At 41.4% G+C, this 17,168-nt stretch overlaps 1 protein-coding gene across 7 annotated transcripts in view; it reads right to left on the reverse strand.

The window, feature by feature from the left end:
• Positions 1 to 443: 443 nt before the first annotated feature.
• Positions 444 to 17,168, reverse strand: part of adgrl3.1 (adhesion G protein-coupled receptor L3.1) — a 103,793-nt gene continuing 87,068 nt past the window's right edge. For 4 of the 7 annotated variants that reach the window (XM_026359773.1, XM_026359775.1, XM_026359774.1 and 1 more), the window contains 10 exons: positions 15,951 to 16,171; positions 13,324 to 13,390; positions 12,174 to 12,265; positions 9,546 to 9,714; positions 8,013 to 8,192; positions 7,384 to 7,477; positions 5,060 to 5,098; positions 4,293 to 4,310; positions 3,310 to 3,612; positions 444 to 3,175 (listed from right to left, as the gene is read on the reverse strand). In XM_026359773.1, the coding sequence (XP_026215558.1) occupies positions 2,535 to 3,175; positions 3,310 to 3,612; positions 4,293 to 4,310; positions 5,060 to 5,098; positions 7,384 to 7,477; positions 8,013 to 8,192; positions 9,546 to 9,714; positions 12,174 to 12,265; positions 13,324 to 13,390; positions 15,951 to 16,171 (1,824 nt within the window). In that variant the 3' untranslated portion in view covers positions 444 to 2,534. The remainder of the gene's footprint in view (positions 3,176 to 3,309; positions 3,613 to 4,292; positions 4,311 to 5,059; positions 5,099 to 7,383; positions 7,478 to 8,012; positions 8,193 to 9,545; positions 9,715 to 12,173; positions 12,266 to 13,323; positions 13,391 to 15,950; positions 16,172 to 17,168) is intronic. The other 3 variants (XM_026359779.1, XM_026359778.1, XM_026359776.1) reach the window with 2 other exon arrangements.

Raw genomic sequence — 17,168 nt, forward strand, 5'->3', positions numbered from 1 at the left:
CACACGCCAACCTGTGCTCAACCTGCACAGTTGTTTTGATTTTGTGCCTAGCCACTTCACTCAGGGTTTGTCTGAATGTAATTATTTTTATCACTCGACTCTTGTGGGTCAGTCATCCAAATGAATATTTGACTGCCAAACAGTCACGATCATTACAAAATGAAGGGTTTAAATTTATTCTGTAAAAGCTTCCAGGCCAGGTCCAGGTCCAGTTAGGATACTAAAAAACCTTTTACTGACACTAGCCGTTTCGACAGATTTACCTGAATTAGAATTAAAGCGTGCAGCAAAATGTCTGTTAGAAAACATACTGTACGGTGTGTAATCTCCCTAAATGGCCCCAAATGCATATTTAGAGTGGAAACACTGTTTGGTCAAATTCTCTGTTTGCATTTCATGTCGATGTCATCACGGATAACACTCAAGAGGCAGAAAACCGCAAAGCTATGTCAGTAATTTATTTGTTGGCAAACAACTTTCACTGTTACAACAAATATTAGTTATGAGATCATTCAACTTGGAACCCATACAAAAAGAATAAATAATTAGCAATAATATTGTAATAATAATCATGATCATAATAATTTAAAAAAGAAATAAAAAAACAAACAAAAAAAAAACAAAACAAACAAACCCTGTGCCACTTTATTTACTCCTGCCTAAAGCCAGCTTTCTTTCCTCTGAGCTTGTTTTACTGTCTTTAAACTGATAAACAGATAAATAAATAATTTCTCTCTTGGGGACATGGAGGGGGCTTGTGGGATACATGTGCAAGCTACACTTCATACACTTATGAAATTTTCCTCCTACAGTAAATAAGTAAACATTGGCTTTCCACATTGGACAGTGCTGCTGTGTGCAGAGTTTTCACATCTTCGGTACACGTATATAGTGTAACAATGGCATTTCACAGGTGAGACCCGCCCTTCAATGAACGGTGGAAACAGTGGGACATCTCATTTAAGTTTAGAGAATGACATTTATTATTCATTCTTTTTTCTGTACAGTAAAGATCTCAACCAGCACAGCAAGGTCATGTCAATTGGTAGAATATTTGGCAATAGAGAGTATATGCTTCAAAAACTCCAAATAGCTTTTGCCATTTTGGACCAAAACTCGCTAAAGATAGAGAAATGCTTTATTCAAAAACAAATGAGATGAAACTCAGTTCCAGCAAAGACTTAAACGTTGCATTTCTACAGTAACCAGCTCCTTCATAACATGGCCACTTCATTTCCCTTTTAGTTTTTAATCTACACAGTGGTAAAGTATATAGTAACAGTTGATCTGCAAAATGTAAGTGACAGTGGTGTTGCTATAAAAGGACCAGAATGAAATGTGTGTAGGCTATATGCATATTAATTAAGGAGTGCTTAACTGTCTCTGTATTTATGAAAGAGTGATATGAAAGATTGTTCCTTGCTCATTCTGTAGTCTACGTGTGACCAGAACAATTCATGACATTTCAGAACGGTTCCACAGACAAAAGGTTCGCAACTTAAAAGTTAAAAAATAAAAGACTTGGTCATATGCAACATTTGTATCTGTATTTGTATTCTGTACAATACATAGAAACAGTTTGTGATTTCTTCATAATCCTTTGAGAACTGAAAACTTTGACGGAAGAAAGGAGAAGAAACAGAACCCATTCTTTCATTTTTTTTTTTTTTTTTTAAGTTCAGTTTGTTGTAATATGATCTTCCTTCTTTGTTTTCAGTGAAATACACAGTAGCCGCAGTCACTACAACTTGCAGGAATGTTACACCAGCCCAGACGCAGCTCCAATTTAGCAGATACAAAGGAGAAGAGAATTCAGAACATCAGCGCGATATGGTTGCAATTAAGTTGCCCAGTATACCAGTTTTTGGGATGATCAGTAGTGAGGGCATACAGTATATTATACATCCTCCACTTGATTGGCAGGTAGTGTGTCAAGGCCTCTTTAGGACCAGTTTATGTTGTGAACACCAGAGTTTAATATCCTGCTCAAACCTTTGGAGAGGTGGAAACATCATCCCAGTGTGTATCTTTGAAGAGTGAGACAGAGAGACAGACATACAGACAAACAGAAAGGCAGCTCCTTTAACCAGGGCTGGGGGGCATGCCCATGTAGTGGTGGTAGTGGAGACTATATGCTATTATCTGCTAGAGGTCCATATTGGGGAATTTGTAGGGCTACAGTCAATCCAAGAATCCAAATTAAAGTAACAGGTAGGGTTAAAATTACACAATCCCTCCCTTTTTCCTTTACTTTCCTTTCCAGGTTAAAAGTTCCATTCCTGTTTAATGTTCGTGAAAAAGTCTCTCAGAAGCTCCCTCACCATCTGCACTATTTGTGACAATACATTCAGTCTGCTTTTATTTGACCAGCGACAACTCAGCCATCAGTCATGAACCATGGTTAATGTCACACACAGTACACCAGTCCAGGTGTGGGCCAGCTCAGTCTGTCAGGCAGCAACACAGAATGTTTTAACTGGAAGGTTGGAAGTGTGAGAGTGGGTTGGGGAGGGATAGAAGTCTCTTGATTGGCTCTATAGACTGGTAACCAGGTGGGAAGGGTCTACTGGCGGCTCCTCAGGCGACGAATCAGACTCCTCCTTGCTCCCAGACACCATGTATCCATCGCTGCCACCACGGCCCATGTGGTAGTAGCTTTGTAGCTCGTGAAGGTGATTCCTGGAGCCCAAATTTGGCATGCTCTTATAATAGACATCATCCAGCTCCGGAGCAGTGGCACTCTTACAGGGCTGCAGCTCTCCAGAGCTGTCTTCCTCTCCGTCTGTTAAACCGTTCATCTGCCCGTCTGGGAGGTCCGTCAGCACTGGCATGCTGGTGTAGAGTGAGTCTCTGTGGCTGGGTGAATGCGTGTGCTCGTTAGTGTGCTCATTGGTCAGCAGGGGGAAGAAGCTCTCGCTGGTTTCCTGGGGAATGTGCCGTGGCCGGGAGAAGCTGTGAGGAGGAGGCGGAGGCGGGGGATGGCTGTCTGGTGGAGGAGGCCTCGGAGGAAGGAGTGGAGCGTTGGACTCCTCTCTGATGATCTCCAAACCCAAATTCTCCTCATGGGGAAAGGCTGCAGGGTTGTCCATCACCATGGGACCATTGTCCTCTTTGCTGCTACCTACACACCCACTAACTCCACTGCTGCTGCTGCTGCTGCCCCCTGCCATGCTCCCTGAAATAATCAAGCAGGAACAGTGGTTATAGCACATTGGTGATGATGAATTTGAATCAAAGAGCAGTGGTTTCAGTGTATTTCTAGTTTAAATTTTAATTGAAATCTGAAATCATTTCAATGAAACCAGTCACCTCCATTGGCCATGCTGCTGTTAACCAGCTTGTTCATCAGGTTGTGATTGCGCTCGGTGGTGGCTCTCTCGTGGTTGTTGAGGTACGACGGGATGTAGTTGGAGGTCAGCTCTTTGAGGATCTTCTTCTCCAGGGTTGTCTCCTTGTGATTGCTGTGGGTGCCGTAGCCGCCACTTCGGTCTAGAATTTGTACGCAATCACTCAAGTACTCACTGCTGGCCATGCTGTAGTTGTTGGCATGGTTACCATTAAGAGGAAGCGTATCCATGACACTGGAGTCCCTTGCGTTGTTCAGGATGCCCTCTGAGGAGCAAATAATTAAAAAAGTGATAAGTATTAGGATCCTTAAATAAACTGAGGGGATTTTTCAGAAGAAAGATTTTAATTATTGTTTGATATCATAGTGTGTACTGTGAACTGAGGATTAAAAAAGTAACAATGATAATTTTCTTGGAAGGAAAAATGCTTCAAGCGCCCATAATTAATTTAAGAGAAACCTCAGAAGTACTTTCTTCTCTCAATTACAGGCAGCACTACAGCAATACTAAACAAGAGTTTTACAGCAAAATAAGATAAATGATTTGAAGTAACACTTCAATTATACTGCTATACAGTTATACAGTGTTTTTAAGGACAAACCTATTGCATCTCGATTGCATTACTCAAATGTCAATTTGCACATTTGATCTGCAATATTTAAATTCAGAGGAAATATTTTTGGTTTGATAGATATATTGCCCCCAGGAAAATATTTTTTTAAATGGCGTACTCCAGAAAAGGGACTCTAAAACTGTGTAACAAACCAAATAAGAACTGACTCATGATTTAGGGGGAAAAAAAGTGTTTACATGGCTCACAGCCAAAAGAAACTGCTGTTTGGCTGTAGATTGGTCTTAAAATGTTAGGTAGAGTGCTTTAGAAGCAAGAAAAGAGAGAAGAAAGTCAATGTTATTGAAGTAGTTGAGTATTAATTTAGCCCATACTTGTGTCTCGGTAAGGTGCTAATGGACAGCATGAGGGAGGAGAGAAAAAAGAAACAGACAGGAGTTCATATATTGAGAAAAACACATTTCAGCAGCTACAAAATCAACAGTTATGAACAGCACAGTAATTGGAGGCTTGATGAAAACTGGTTAGTTCTTAAAATGAAAGACCGCTCTTCAGGGCCTTGTAGTTAACTGGCTGCTATCATTTTAGCTTTTTATGATATATTTAATGCAAAAAAACACACATAACAAATTGCCTTTACAACATAATACTGTATATTTAAATATAGAGAGAGTAGCAGGCATGCAGTACCACAAACGATACACACAAGTCCAATACGCACACGAACTGGCGTTCAAAATGAAGCACATGCAGTAAAATTGTACATTCACACAAAGTAGTACAAATATTTCATGGCTCCCAAGTAGGTTAAAAGGAAAAGGTGAATTTGCAGAGTGCATCTACTGTACAGCACACAATAAATCAGCCTTTGGACAGGAATCATCAACATAATTTCATCTCTACATTTATGTGCTGTAAGAACTGCCCAGTGGGTGCCTTTTGTGAAAGATTATTGCAGTGTGATTGATCACCTCACTTGAGAGCCATAATACGGCTAGATCAGCTTGGCAGCTAAGAGTGTATCATGGTAGCAAACATTTTATAATGAAATAACCATGCACAGTCTAGGTACAGTGATGGAAAAAGGTCTAAGCTAACATCCTCAAATGTTGAATGTTTATAATAGGAACAGCAGGCACACCTTGGGTATTGTACATGCCCACGGCTGGGTTGTTATAGACTGCCGAGTCCCCCAGGAGAGTGTTATAAGGGTTGTTAGTACCATGAGGACGAAGGAGAGCATTAGTTATAAGATGATTAGCCATGGCTCCTGGTATAGGCAGATAGAGAAAGAAAGAGGGAGAGCAACAGGCAAGTAGAGAGAGGAAAAGAGAGGAAAAGCAATAGCCAAGTCAAGAGAGAAAAAAGAGAGAAGCACTCAAGAAAAAAACAGGCAGAGGTTGGAGGAGAGAGCATGTAGACGTTGCAGAGTGGAAGTAAGCAAGAAGGAAAAAGAGGAAACGAGAGTGAGATGGAAAGTGAGTGTGTGGAAGAAAGAGAGAGAGAGAATAGGACAAGTAAATCAAACAGGCAAACATAGTTTGAGGTGAAAGCCAAGAAAAAGCTTGACAAGTCATTCTTGCAGCCACTGCATACAGGCCAAGGGAGGGGATGAGAGAGAGAGACGGACAGAGAGAGAGAGAGAGAGAGAGAGGGAGAGAGAGAGAGAGAGAGAGAGCAGCATAGCTTGGAGAAGATTGTGCTGCAGTTCAATACACTTGAGCAGAGAAGCATGATTATAGGATAGTTAATGGACAAAGGGGCCACAAAAAAAGTGTTCTCAGTGCATTTCTTCCCTAGGTGGGAGACAGATCATGTACACGTTAAGACAGTGCAGAAAAAAAGGGAAGGTGAATGACCAAGACAGCTCCTGTACATTCAATTTCATATTGCTACTACCACTACTCCTAAAAGGAGATGTACTGTATGCCAGTAATATTCAAGGTTTAAATATAGGTTGGAATAACGATGACACTTTTTTTGATAAAAGGCAAGAGGAAAATAGCAACATTTTGTTATTCAGCTCCTGTGTTTTAGGATACAACAGTTCAGTTTATATTACTAAAACTTCATTACCCTCTATCAGAGACTAGAAACTGGCCAGCGGCCTGAAATTGGCCAACAAAATAGAGCTCCAAGTAGAATCAATTAGGTAAAACGGACAAAATAGAATGTGGCAGCATACTAAACAGTTTTCCTAGGTAATAAAAAAAGGAAAAAAGAAAAGATACTGTAACTTTATATGGACATTTGCTTATTTAGATAAGATAAATAAAGGAGATTTTATAAAAATATCAGGTGCCAATATCCCCAGTAGAACTAAAAGTAGATACAAGAACAGATCGGATAATGTCTTAAAATGTGCTTCAAACTTAAAATGAAGACTTTCCTCTTCCATCATACTCTCCACTAATTTCAACAAGTCAATCTCCTATCAGAAAAGGCAATTTAAGCCATTCCGTCCTTATTCACTAAGCCACAGTATGTACAGTAATTGTTTGAAATCTACTGGCTAAGTAGCTCTCTGCACCATGCTTTAAAGTGTGAGGGAAGGAGGAGGTGGGGGTGTCTTAAGCTCTGCCTCACTAAGTGTGTGATAATTCAGGCACTGACACACACCGTGTCTGCTTTAGCATCAATCTGTCATGCTAACAGCTTATTAGTGGCCCGAAGGAAGCCAGGGCCACACCTCGACTTAGAGACTAACAAATGGCAGTGTATGTGTGTGTGTGTGTGTGTGCATTTCGGCGTGTGTGTGTATGTGACAAAATGTCTAGCCATTAGGGTGTCTATGTCCTCATTACCCTAGCCTTCAGACTGCCATACTCATGGATTCTGTTTTTACAGTCCTTTACTGTGGCTTTCTCTGGAGGGACAGCAATCGACAGCTCAGAATATAGTGCAACCACACTGAAAAATGAGCCTATCGTTGAAAAGCTATGTAACTACACTATCCTTTAAATTCTAAGATGAGCTAGGTGTTCAGATGGAAAAACACTTGAAAGATTGTAGCGCTAAGTAAGTAGCATCTTGACCTGAGGTGACCCCCTGCTGCATTCAGCTGATAATAAAGCACTAGAACAATAAAGGGAACACTGATATTCAGGCTTGAACATTTTAATTTTAAGGTTTTCTCAGCCACATTGCTTCAAAGCTTGACTATCCTTGGAAAAAAGAAACATCCAAGCCCTCTGTGGCCCCGTAGATGTACAATAAAGACTTATCTGGTCAATGTTTTAGTGTGGCTCCAAACTCGCCAATCTGTAAAGTTATCTTTTGAAGCAGAAAAAAAGTATCTCTATGCTGCTAATCTTACTTTGTACAAGAATACAGTACCATATACCAGAAGTTTGGACACCCACCACTTTACTAAATGACAGCGTATGCTGTCTAAACCTCCTGCTATTAATAAAGTAGGTATGGTGACAGTGATGAGGATGCAAATGTTAGATATCCCGTGGTTACCTCTGTTGAGCGTGGCGGAGCTGTTGATATCTCCAGTGATGAAGGAGGACTCCTGTTTCCTCACAGTGTCATTCCACATCCTCCTGATACGACTCTATACACAGAAGAAAAGGAGCAAGAGAGAGGTAGAAAGAGAAGGAAAAGAGGCGGAGAGAGTATGGACAAAGACAAATAGGAGCAGCGATAATGAAGGCAGGAATAAAAGAACAGGAATAAGTCATGGGAGGGGAGACATGATGACAAAAGAGGGAAAGAAATATGGAAAGAAACATAAGTGGTTTAATGTGCAAATGAAGGGCAAATTAGTGCAGGTGAGACATTAAAGGAAAAAGTAAATCAAGGACCAGCAGGAGAGAAACAGGTAGGAAAAAATAGTCACCCATCAATGCAACTTATCCTCCATCTACCTGTGTGTCAGCATGAATATTTAAAAGTGGTGTAAGCCAGGGTTTTGGGTTATCTCACTTTCAACACATTAGGTCTGAGAATTATATATATATATATATATATATATATATATATATATATATATATATATATATATACATACATATATATAATTCAAGTCTACATTGAAGTGAAAGTGAACAGCGATAACCCAAGACCCTCATGGCGTTCTCTGGCCTCACCTGAGAATCTGCTGTGCTGTAGCGTCCAGGTGTGCAGGCAGGTAAGCTCACCTGTGAGCCTGTGGAGTAGCGGCCTGGAGTCCTGGAGGTGGTGGTCTTACTGGAGGAGGAGATGGAGGTCTCCACACTCTTGCCACTACAACAGTGAGTGCGCAGGCATTTCCCGTATTCTTTACGCACCTGGTGTAGGAGAAAAGCGTGAAACAGAGAGCTACAGTTACAACCAGGAACACGCACAGTGAAACGGGACTGGAAGGGCTTAACTTGACAAAGTGTTCCTGTTAACTTCTTTTTTAACTCCATAAAAATGTAGACATTAAAGCATTAAGGTCATAAACTTTCCCCTGTCAACATCCACTTCGAATGTTATTACTGCCACATATTCGTCTGAAATGGACATATTCCTTTGGGAAACATATGATGCACTCGTACACACAGAACATCTGCATTTAGATCCCAATCAAGTCAGAACAAATAGGACTGTAATTGCTTTTTAACAAGCTTGTTGGACTGGCAGACGTGTATTGCCACATGCTCTGTTTGAACAGCTGCGTGGTGAGTTGCTCCATGCATCTTGGGAGAAACCACGTTGGACCACAGCCAAAGACAACCTCAGCACTGTTCTGAGGACATCTCTCAGGATACCTGATCCCATGGCCTAACACATACTTAAGTACAGCACACACTGACACGTACACACACACACACACACAGCACTTGTTTACTGGTCGTACACTTAAAACTAGAATCTCTCTGTGGGACTGTAGCCAGACGAGAGTCTTAAGCATTTGATGAATTTTCATTGCTTTATATCCTACTCCTCTTCGGTACTCCCAGGCCCTGACAGCGTGTGGGAGACTCTGTAAAATATCCCAGGATGTGTAGGCTCTTCCTGGAAGCCTTATAATTTAAATTTAAAGTAATACATATGTACTATGTAATGCATCTAAACCTTTAGGCCAACCGAACCCAAAATATATCAAATTAAAGGGGAGTTTTGAAACGAGAGGTTCTGTGTCAATGTGCTCGAGGTTGATGCATTAAATCAGCGGAAACATCAGGAATGAATCTGTTACCATTGACACAAACATATAATACCTCAGCATGTGCACACATTTTCAAAGAATCACAGCTACCATAAATATTATTAAAGTTTTCAACAAGTTATTTCAGGCTTAATGCTCCTGTCTGATGATAAAAAAAAAACAAAACAAAAAAAACATTTTTCTGCTGGAGGATGACAGACACGCTGGAAGACTAACAGCTTGTTACCTGCTGTCACAAGCCAAGATAGTGAAAGTGAGAGAGAGTGAGGCGGTGAAAATGAAAAGGTGAGAGAAATGAGCAGCCAGTAGGGTTACTGAATGACCAATCAAACCTGTGACAGGCCTGCAGATATTTTTGGTGTCCCTGCTGATCAGTGCTTGCGTGTGTGTGTGCGTGTGTGTGTGTGTGTCGGTGTGTTTGTATTTGTCTGCCTATCACACTGTCTGTACTTTTCTTTCCGGCTTTGCCTCCGCGTGTCTCCCTCACCTTCTTCTGTAGTATGCAGTGGAAGATGAAGATGAACATGCCCTGCAGAGAGTTGAAGATGGTGAAAAGGTAGGCCATTATCACAGTGCTCTCGTTGATATACATTAGGCCGAAAGCCCAGGTCAGGCCCAGCAGACACAGCAGGGCTATGGCTCCAATCACCCAAGACCTGGAGAAGAAGACAGGGAGAAATCTGTTATGTCTCTATATGTCCACAAGAATCAAAATTTCATTCAATAGAGGACTATGAGGTTAAGGGTGAATTTAGAGTCGCGGCACTGTGAGGGTGGGATGAAGGAAAGGATGGGAGGTTTTGTCTGAAAGAATTATACACCAAGGGTAGGAGAGGAAAGACTTCCCAAAGTACTGTAAAGTCTGTTGTTGCTATCATAATGGAATTTAAATAAAATTAAATAAAAAAAAAATGTCAGATATATCAGGTCATGTCGAGCCATGTTTGTGAGCATGTGTGTGTGTGAATGTGTGTGTGCCCATGTGAGCAGCTCCACTGGGCAGTACGTAGAGGGACATAACAGGCATTATAGGTGACATTTCCCACCAAACGTCACAGTTTTGGGTCTGCCCCAGTCGCACTGATGGCTGTTAATTTGATTGGCTGACTGGGCAGTGATCACCTCTCATGCGTGGGATGGAGACAAAAAAAAAAAAAAGGAGTAAGGAAAGGAAGAGGTGGGAGGTGAAGAGAGAGAGAGAAAAAAGACAGAGGGGGAGATATTAGGAGAGTTAGGAGGGAGGAAGAGAGAAAGAAGAGGAGAGTAAGTGAGTGAGACTGAGGTGATTGATTCGATGTTGCCCTCAGTGGCACCATTCAGGCGAGACAGAACCTCCAATAAAGCTCGTCTGACGACCCTCTTCAATAAAGGGTATACTCATCCCTCTCTTTTCCATCCCTCCATTTCACCTCTCCTTGCAGTGCTCCCTTGAGTCACAGTTTCTCTCTTTAGCTCCGTTTCCCCACACTCGTATGTCGCCATTGTAATATTTCAATAGCACATAAGGTGTATAGGTCGTAGGAGCTCACAAATCACACGCGAACAAGTAATCCATTTTACAAGACAGGTTAATGGTTAATTTGGGGATACGCAAAGACTTGAGGCAGGTTCTACAGAAAAATAAGACGACAGGTAAACCAATCAAAATATGTCTAGGAAGACGACAGGCATCTGACAGAAGAGCGGCCTTACCAGAGCCAATCCACAACAAAGACAACTTAGGATGGCTTGAAGTTAAAGAGACAAAGAAAACAAAAAGGAGGAGAAAATAATAAGACAAAAAGGGCATGATGATGGTGATTAATGAGTAAATGAACCACAATAACATGAATGAGGAGATTCTGATAAAAATCTATTCGGCTTTACGTGTGTCTAGGGAAAGTCATTAAAAAGGAACAAAAAAAAAAAAAATCTTCCTTCGTTCTTTGATTTTCATTTCTCATCCAGCCTTTTCGATAACATTCCCCTGAACAGCATTGAAGCAGAAATCCGCTTGATTTATCTTTATTTCTAAAATGCTTCCCACTCAAAGTCACTACTTAAAACTGCCGTCATGAAAGATACATTGGCAATGATATATGAATGATAAATCAAATAAGTTTATGATTTACAATCTTTAATGCTGAAGCCGCGCCTCAGCGAGGTGGTGAGCTCAGACTGAACTTTTTTTTTATGTCTCGAGCTGCACTGGATGCAGAAACAACACGATCCTGATTAGTTATCTATCTTGGACAAACTGCCAGCGCTCTGTGGAAATGAAGTCATATTTTATCAACATTCTCCACCGGTGATATATGTAATGATACGATGAATTCAGTGTCTAGAAAGGATGTCAGAAAGAGGGGAAATGTGATTCATGTGTCATGCTAACATCCTGTGCCTTACATTGAAATGGAAAAAGTTGACATTTTGGAAAATACACTTATTGGCTTTCTTCGCAGGAGTAAGATGACAAGATCAATACCAATCTAGTGTCTTCCAGTAAATATAAAGTTGGAGCTGGCACCGTGTTAGCGTAATGACTAGAAAACAAAAGATAACAAAATCTAAAGCTCACTCTTACAGCTCGCAGCTCACTTACAGTTTGGTTTTAAAGCATAAACAAGCAAGTAACTGTAGGAAGTCTTAATAAGTGTGCTTGAGTGATTTTCAGGAAATATTGTTGTTCCTGCATCATTTGTGCTAAGCTGACAGACTTCTAGCCCCTGCTACATACTGAGATTAAAACGATGAATTCAAATATCAATGTAACTAAAAATATGTAGGTGCAAATTGTTTGTTTCTTTAAAATGTTTCCATAAAATATATCATTTATTGTTTAGGTAAAGAACATCATACTTATTATTATTCTTTATGTCAATATAAAAACAGGTGTGCATGTCTATAGCACCTAATTATCAGAATACATGTGCAGGAGCTCAGGTAATATACATTTCTATATATTGAGGGTTCAGTATTTATGATAAGACATAAAGGGAATGGAAAATGAACACCTGTATGTGTGGGTACTGCGAGGGTTGCCTACAGCGATTTGAACCCGCAAGCGTCTCTAAACACACCTGTTTTAAAAACCAGGGAGCACAGGTGTGGTAACAGGACGCGGACATGCACTTACTTGATGTTGTCCAGACACCCAGAGTCGGGTTTGAGAATGGCTGTGTGATGGAACATCTTATAAAGAGCAATACCGAGGAAGATTACATTCAGCTGGAAAACACAGACAAGCACAGACATACACATTAATATCCTGCAGTAACCAACCTAATTAAAGACGCAATGTCACCATAACAATTCACTCTCACACAGTGCATATCATTTCATTTTCCCTTCCAGCGGTAATTGGCTTGGGGACACAGTATCAGCCCACAATCAACAGCCCTTTATGTACTCAAAATACAGCAGCTTGAACATAAGGGGGAAATAGCAGTCATTACATCTATTGAGAATCATTGTTACAATAGAAATCCAATTGTCACAGATTCTACTGGTATTGCTATTGGTAATCCACAGATAGTGTGGTTTCATAATGTATGTATGTGCTGCTGTTTTTTTGGGTCTCCCGAGGTTGCACTGTGGGTACGGAGTCATAACATAGCACTCCCACCTGCACTGCTCCCACTTACAGCCCCCAGTTAGATCAGTGATAGCCTGACTGACATTTCTGAAATGAGTACAGAGCATCAGTGTACATGCTGACATTCACGTAATTGGGAATGTTTTTTATTTTCCCTTTCTCTATGTCTGTCTAGTCGTAGTAGTTTGTTCAAAGTGGTAAGTGTTTCTCCTCCCACTCCTCAAAACAGTTTGCTGACTGATGAAGTATTATTCATCGACAATGCTCTGTGAATGGCAAGTTCCCCTTTTTTTACTCTGTAATTGGCCTGCATTATAATAAAATAGCCAGAGCAGGAGGAAATACAGTACCTGGATCTTGAAATAAGTGCCTGAAAGCTCTTGTGTATGTGTGTGTGTGTGTGTGTGTACACCTGTGTGGTGTACAACAGTTTGTGCTTTACAGTATGTCCCTGGAAAGATGTCTGACTTATTGGAATATGTGCCCACTTGAGCATTAATCCATGAGTGGGAATTATTAAACTGACACATAAAATTCCTTCTGCTTCCACTTACACTGCCGAAGAGCTCAAGTAAACATTATAGGAGATAAAAAGAACCTTAATGTAACCTGTCAGTCCTGCATAAACACGTGGAAACCACCTCAACCCTGCATGTGTAGTTTGTGCTGTGTGATTATGCATATGTCTCACCATAATGATGAGGGTAGCAGGGCCTATAAAGCTCCAGATAAAGTATGTATCCAATCGTAGCCAGCACCTAGAAAAAGAGCGATAGGCACAGACACAGAGGAAGATAAAGAGTGAGTCAGGAGAGACAGTGAGAGAGAGACATCATGGATGAGAAACAGAGGAAAGAGTAACAGGAGGAGGAAAGGCACATAGGGATTAAAAACATGCTCTAGTCTCAGATGGAGGGAATGGATGTACAGTAGGGTAGCATGGATTTACCATCAGAGGACAGGACATGCATCACAGTTACACACACGCGAAGGAGGCAGGGAGAAAAAAAAAAAAAAAAAAAAAAAGAGCATGTAACAGTACATCAAATGCATCACGATAGAAGAAAGACAAAGGGAACTGGGGTGGATGAAAAAGTGAAAGAGATAAAGAAAAGTGAGAAAGGTGGTGCAGGAATGAGAGAAATGGACCGCAGCATACAGTACGCATACCTCAAATATACATCACACACAAAGGGGGGAGACAGAAAGAGATGAGCACCGTGTGATAAACAAACCATTACATCGCCCTTAAGGCACAGATAAATAACATGGTCACATACTGGGGTGGAAAAAGTAAGACGTGACAGACGTTCATCTATATATATCTACATATATATGTATAAGGTTAGTTAGCATTGGTATTATGCTGCTCTATGCTAAATTACACTGTACATCCAAACATCTTCACTCGCTCAACTGTAGCAGAGGGAACAAAGTTCCCAAGTGCCCTCCACCGAGGTCAGACCCAACAGGTTGCAGAAAAAAAAAACTGCCAGAGAAAAACTGCTGGAGCAAAATGGCCGACTGATTCATGGCTAGCTGCTTTTGAATTATTAATCTTTCAATTTCCACCACATTAGAGAGCCCTCCATTATGGGTCCCTGACTGTGTCACCGTATCCTCCATTAGGGCTCCTTTGCTAAGTCATAGCCACCTTCATTATGGGACATGAATGAGACTCAGTGCCACTGGCTAATATAGGGGAGAATGGGGCGCGTTATGTGACAAGGTGACACAGCAGGGATGGTGGGTGATATTTGCGGAGGTTTTTGTCTCAGTATGTTATGTCAAACATGATAAGCAGTGCCATTTCCAAGGCTAGACTGATGAATGAATCATATTATTTAGGTACTGCTTTTAATGAAAAGTACTTTGCTATGAAAATAGTTGTGTCACTTTCCTTTTAAATCCACAAGGCCTAGGGCCTTTAAAGGAAAATGATCAGTTATTTGGATGAAATATTCTTTTGAACTACTAGAATATACAGTATATTCTGTAAAATTAAACTTTTACAACCTCACTGATTTTAATGGACATTCTTTCATAGTCTCTACATTTTTCTTCCAAAACATATCACCACATCTTCCATTTCTATTGTTAAAGCACGGCTATTGTCTGAAAACAAGTCTCTGAGTTTGTTGGCTGATAGCATTCATATTCACCCAGAGCCTGCCATTCAGGCTCATGTTTTAATGATCATCCAACAATGAAATATTGATCTAAGTGGCATACAGAGCGGCGTGGCTTGATGGTTAAACACTGCTAAATTCAACCCTTTTCCTCATTTTTAGACCTCAATGAGGTGATAGGTAGCCAGAGGAATGCTGCATGGTCTGAAATACAAATGGCATCAGGATCAGGAGCGGAGAATATGAACATCAGAGCATCTGAATCATTTAGCAGTCCTATAGTAACCTGTCATTTTTCACTTTCTATACGGAGTCGCTCATTTATAATACAATAATACATGCTTTTAAATCCATCCACATTACTAATCTCCTCTTCAGTCCTTATGATTTTATAGTCTGGCGCAATGGAGCATAGGTCACAGACATGTCTAGCCCGGCATACAGATGACACTTCATGCACATAATATGTATATGCGCTGCATGAATAAAATGTTAGCCTCCTTTCAGGGCCGCATGCATGGAGCCGATTTGTCACGCACGTGAAAATGTTATTATGTTCACTTGTGTGCTTTTGTGGACGGCCTGTTGTACAAATAGTCCATATGAATGAGATGCTGGCATTTTTTGTGGATTCACCCTCTGTCTCAGTTTGGACAAGTCAAGCATGCATGAATATGTTAACACGGGTGCTTAATGTATGTCCCCACTGACTACTCTGCATTTCCCCCAAGGGAAGCCAGCTTTTTTTAACACACACAAGTGCAAACCAGCGTGGATGTGTGCACACGCTGACACGCTACTCCATCACTTCCTTCTCCGTCTTTCTATTCTCGCACTCTCACACTCAAAAACCTCCTTTTTCTAAATCTGCTCCACCGTGCACCCCCCTCCGTCCATACCGCCTGTTAAATCCTTCCATATTCACACATTGTCGCCACTGTGCTCATGCAGGCGCTCTGTGGTGCATCCTCCCCTGCTTGTCCCCATTCTTCCCTCCCCCTCTCCCTTCCTCTCTCGCCTCTCAACCTCTTCGTACTGATTCTTCAGAAGTGCTACAGCTTGTAGAGTCCACTGTGGCACACGCAGCCAAAATGACAGCAGGCACTTGAGCCTCCCTCCCTTTCCTCCCCTGCCCCATCATCCATCCTTCCTTCAGGCTACACTCTCTTCGCCACCCCTCTATCCTTACACTCGGTCGGTGCCATAGCTCCTGTAGTCCACTGCAGCGGAGACGGCCACTATGACAGCAGGCACTCCATATCCTGCCAGGTAGAAGTACTTAGTCCTGGAGTGTTCGCTCTCAAACACCTCCACCAGCATGATGTAGAGCTGCACCCCTTCCAGGAACATCCAGGTGAACGCTGCCAAGAAGAAGAAATGAAGCAAGGCCGCAAAGACAGCACAGGCAATCTGGAGAGGAAAATAAAAGATGGAGAGGATTTAAAAATACAGTAACGCTACACACAATAACCCTCAGGAAATACTCCTACTAAATCTGGTGGACATTTGCACTGATGAATTGGTGGAAAAACACACAAACACTGCATGAGATAAGGCTATGAGTCAGACATAGAAAGAAACCATTTTTCTTATCCAAGTTAGGAAGGAAGTGTACGGGATTAAAAACCGGGCTGCTAATATCAGGATAGATGGTGGAAGGAGAGGATAAGGCAAAGATGAATAAAGGCAACTCACAATCACAGTGTAATATAACAGCAATTACAGGTGACAGAACGAGTCAAAATGACTTCAGGATGACAGTATTAGTCGAGCCTCTTTCACATTTTATAACGCGGCTACAATATCTATCAGCGAGTCATCTAAGAAGATAAACAGAAAACTGTTAGTGACAAGTTGGTGCTGCAGCCTGGGCTGATTGACCACATTTCAAACAGAAGCAGCAGAGCACTTTCAAAGAAAGAAGAAGGGGGGAATAAGGTGGGGTGGTGGTTGTGTAGGGGAGGGAGCACACTGCTGAAAATACAACATGACTGTTGTCCGTGCCAAGGATGAACAAAACAAGTGGAACTACTGCAAAGGGATGAGCAGTAGGAAAATGAAAGAGGTGTATCAAACCTAAGACCTCATTACCAATTTCTGCAAAAGGATGGGAAGAAAAGAGGGGTGCTTAAGAAATTAAGACTAGGAAAGAATAAGTGGTGAGATTTGGCCTGTCACATTCACGGAAATGCTCTAATTTAAAGAGTCACTCCTAAATCACTGGATGAGAGAGCTAACAGACAGGCTTTCATAATGGAGGGGTTTGCAGCGAGAAACAATTACCTAATGTCTGAGAGACAATGAGTTTAGGGGGCAAGGGAGTCGCTAATTTCCATTTCTAATGATCTCACAGTGTCGCTTACACACACAAGCGACGGCGCGCGGACACGCGCGCGCGCCCACGCAC

The sequence above is a fragment of the Anabas testudineus genome, chromosome 1 (assembly GCF_900324465.2).
Source record: "Anabas testudineus chromosome 1, fAnaTes1.2, whole genome shotgun sequence".
Classification (NCBI taxonomy): Eukaryota; Metazoa; Chordata; class Actinopteri; order Anabantiformes; family Anabantidae; genus Anabas; species Anabas testudineus.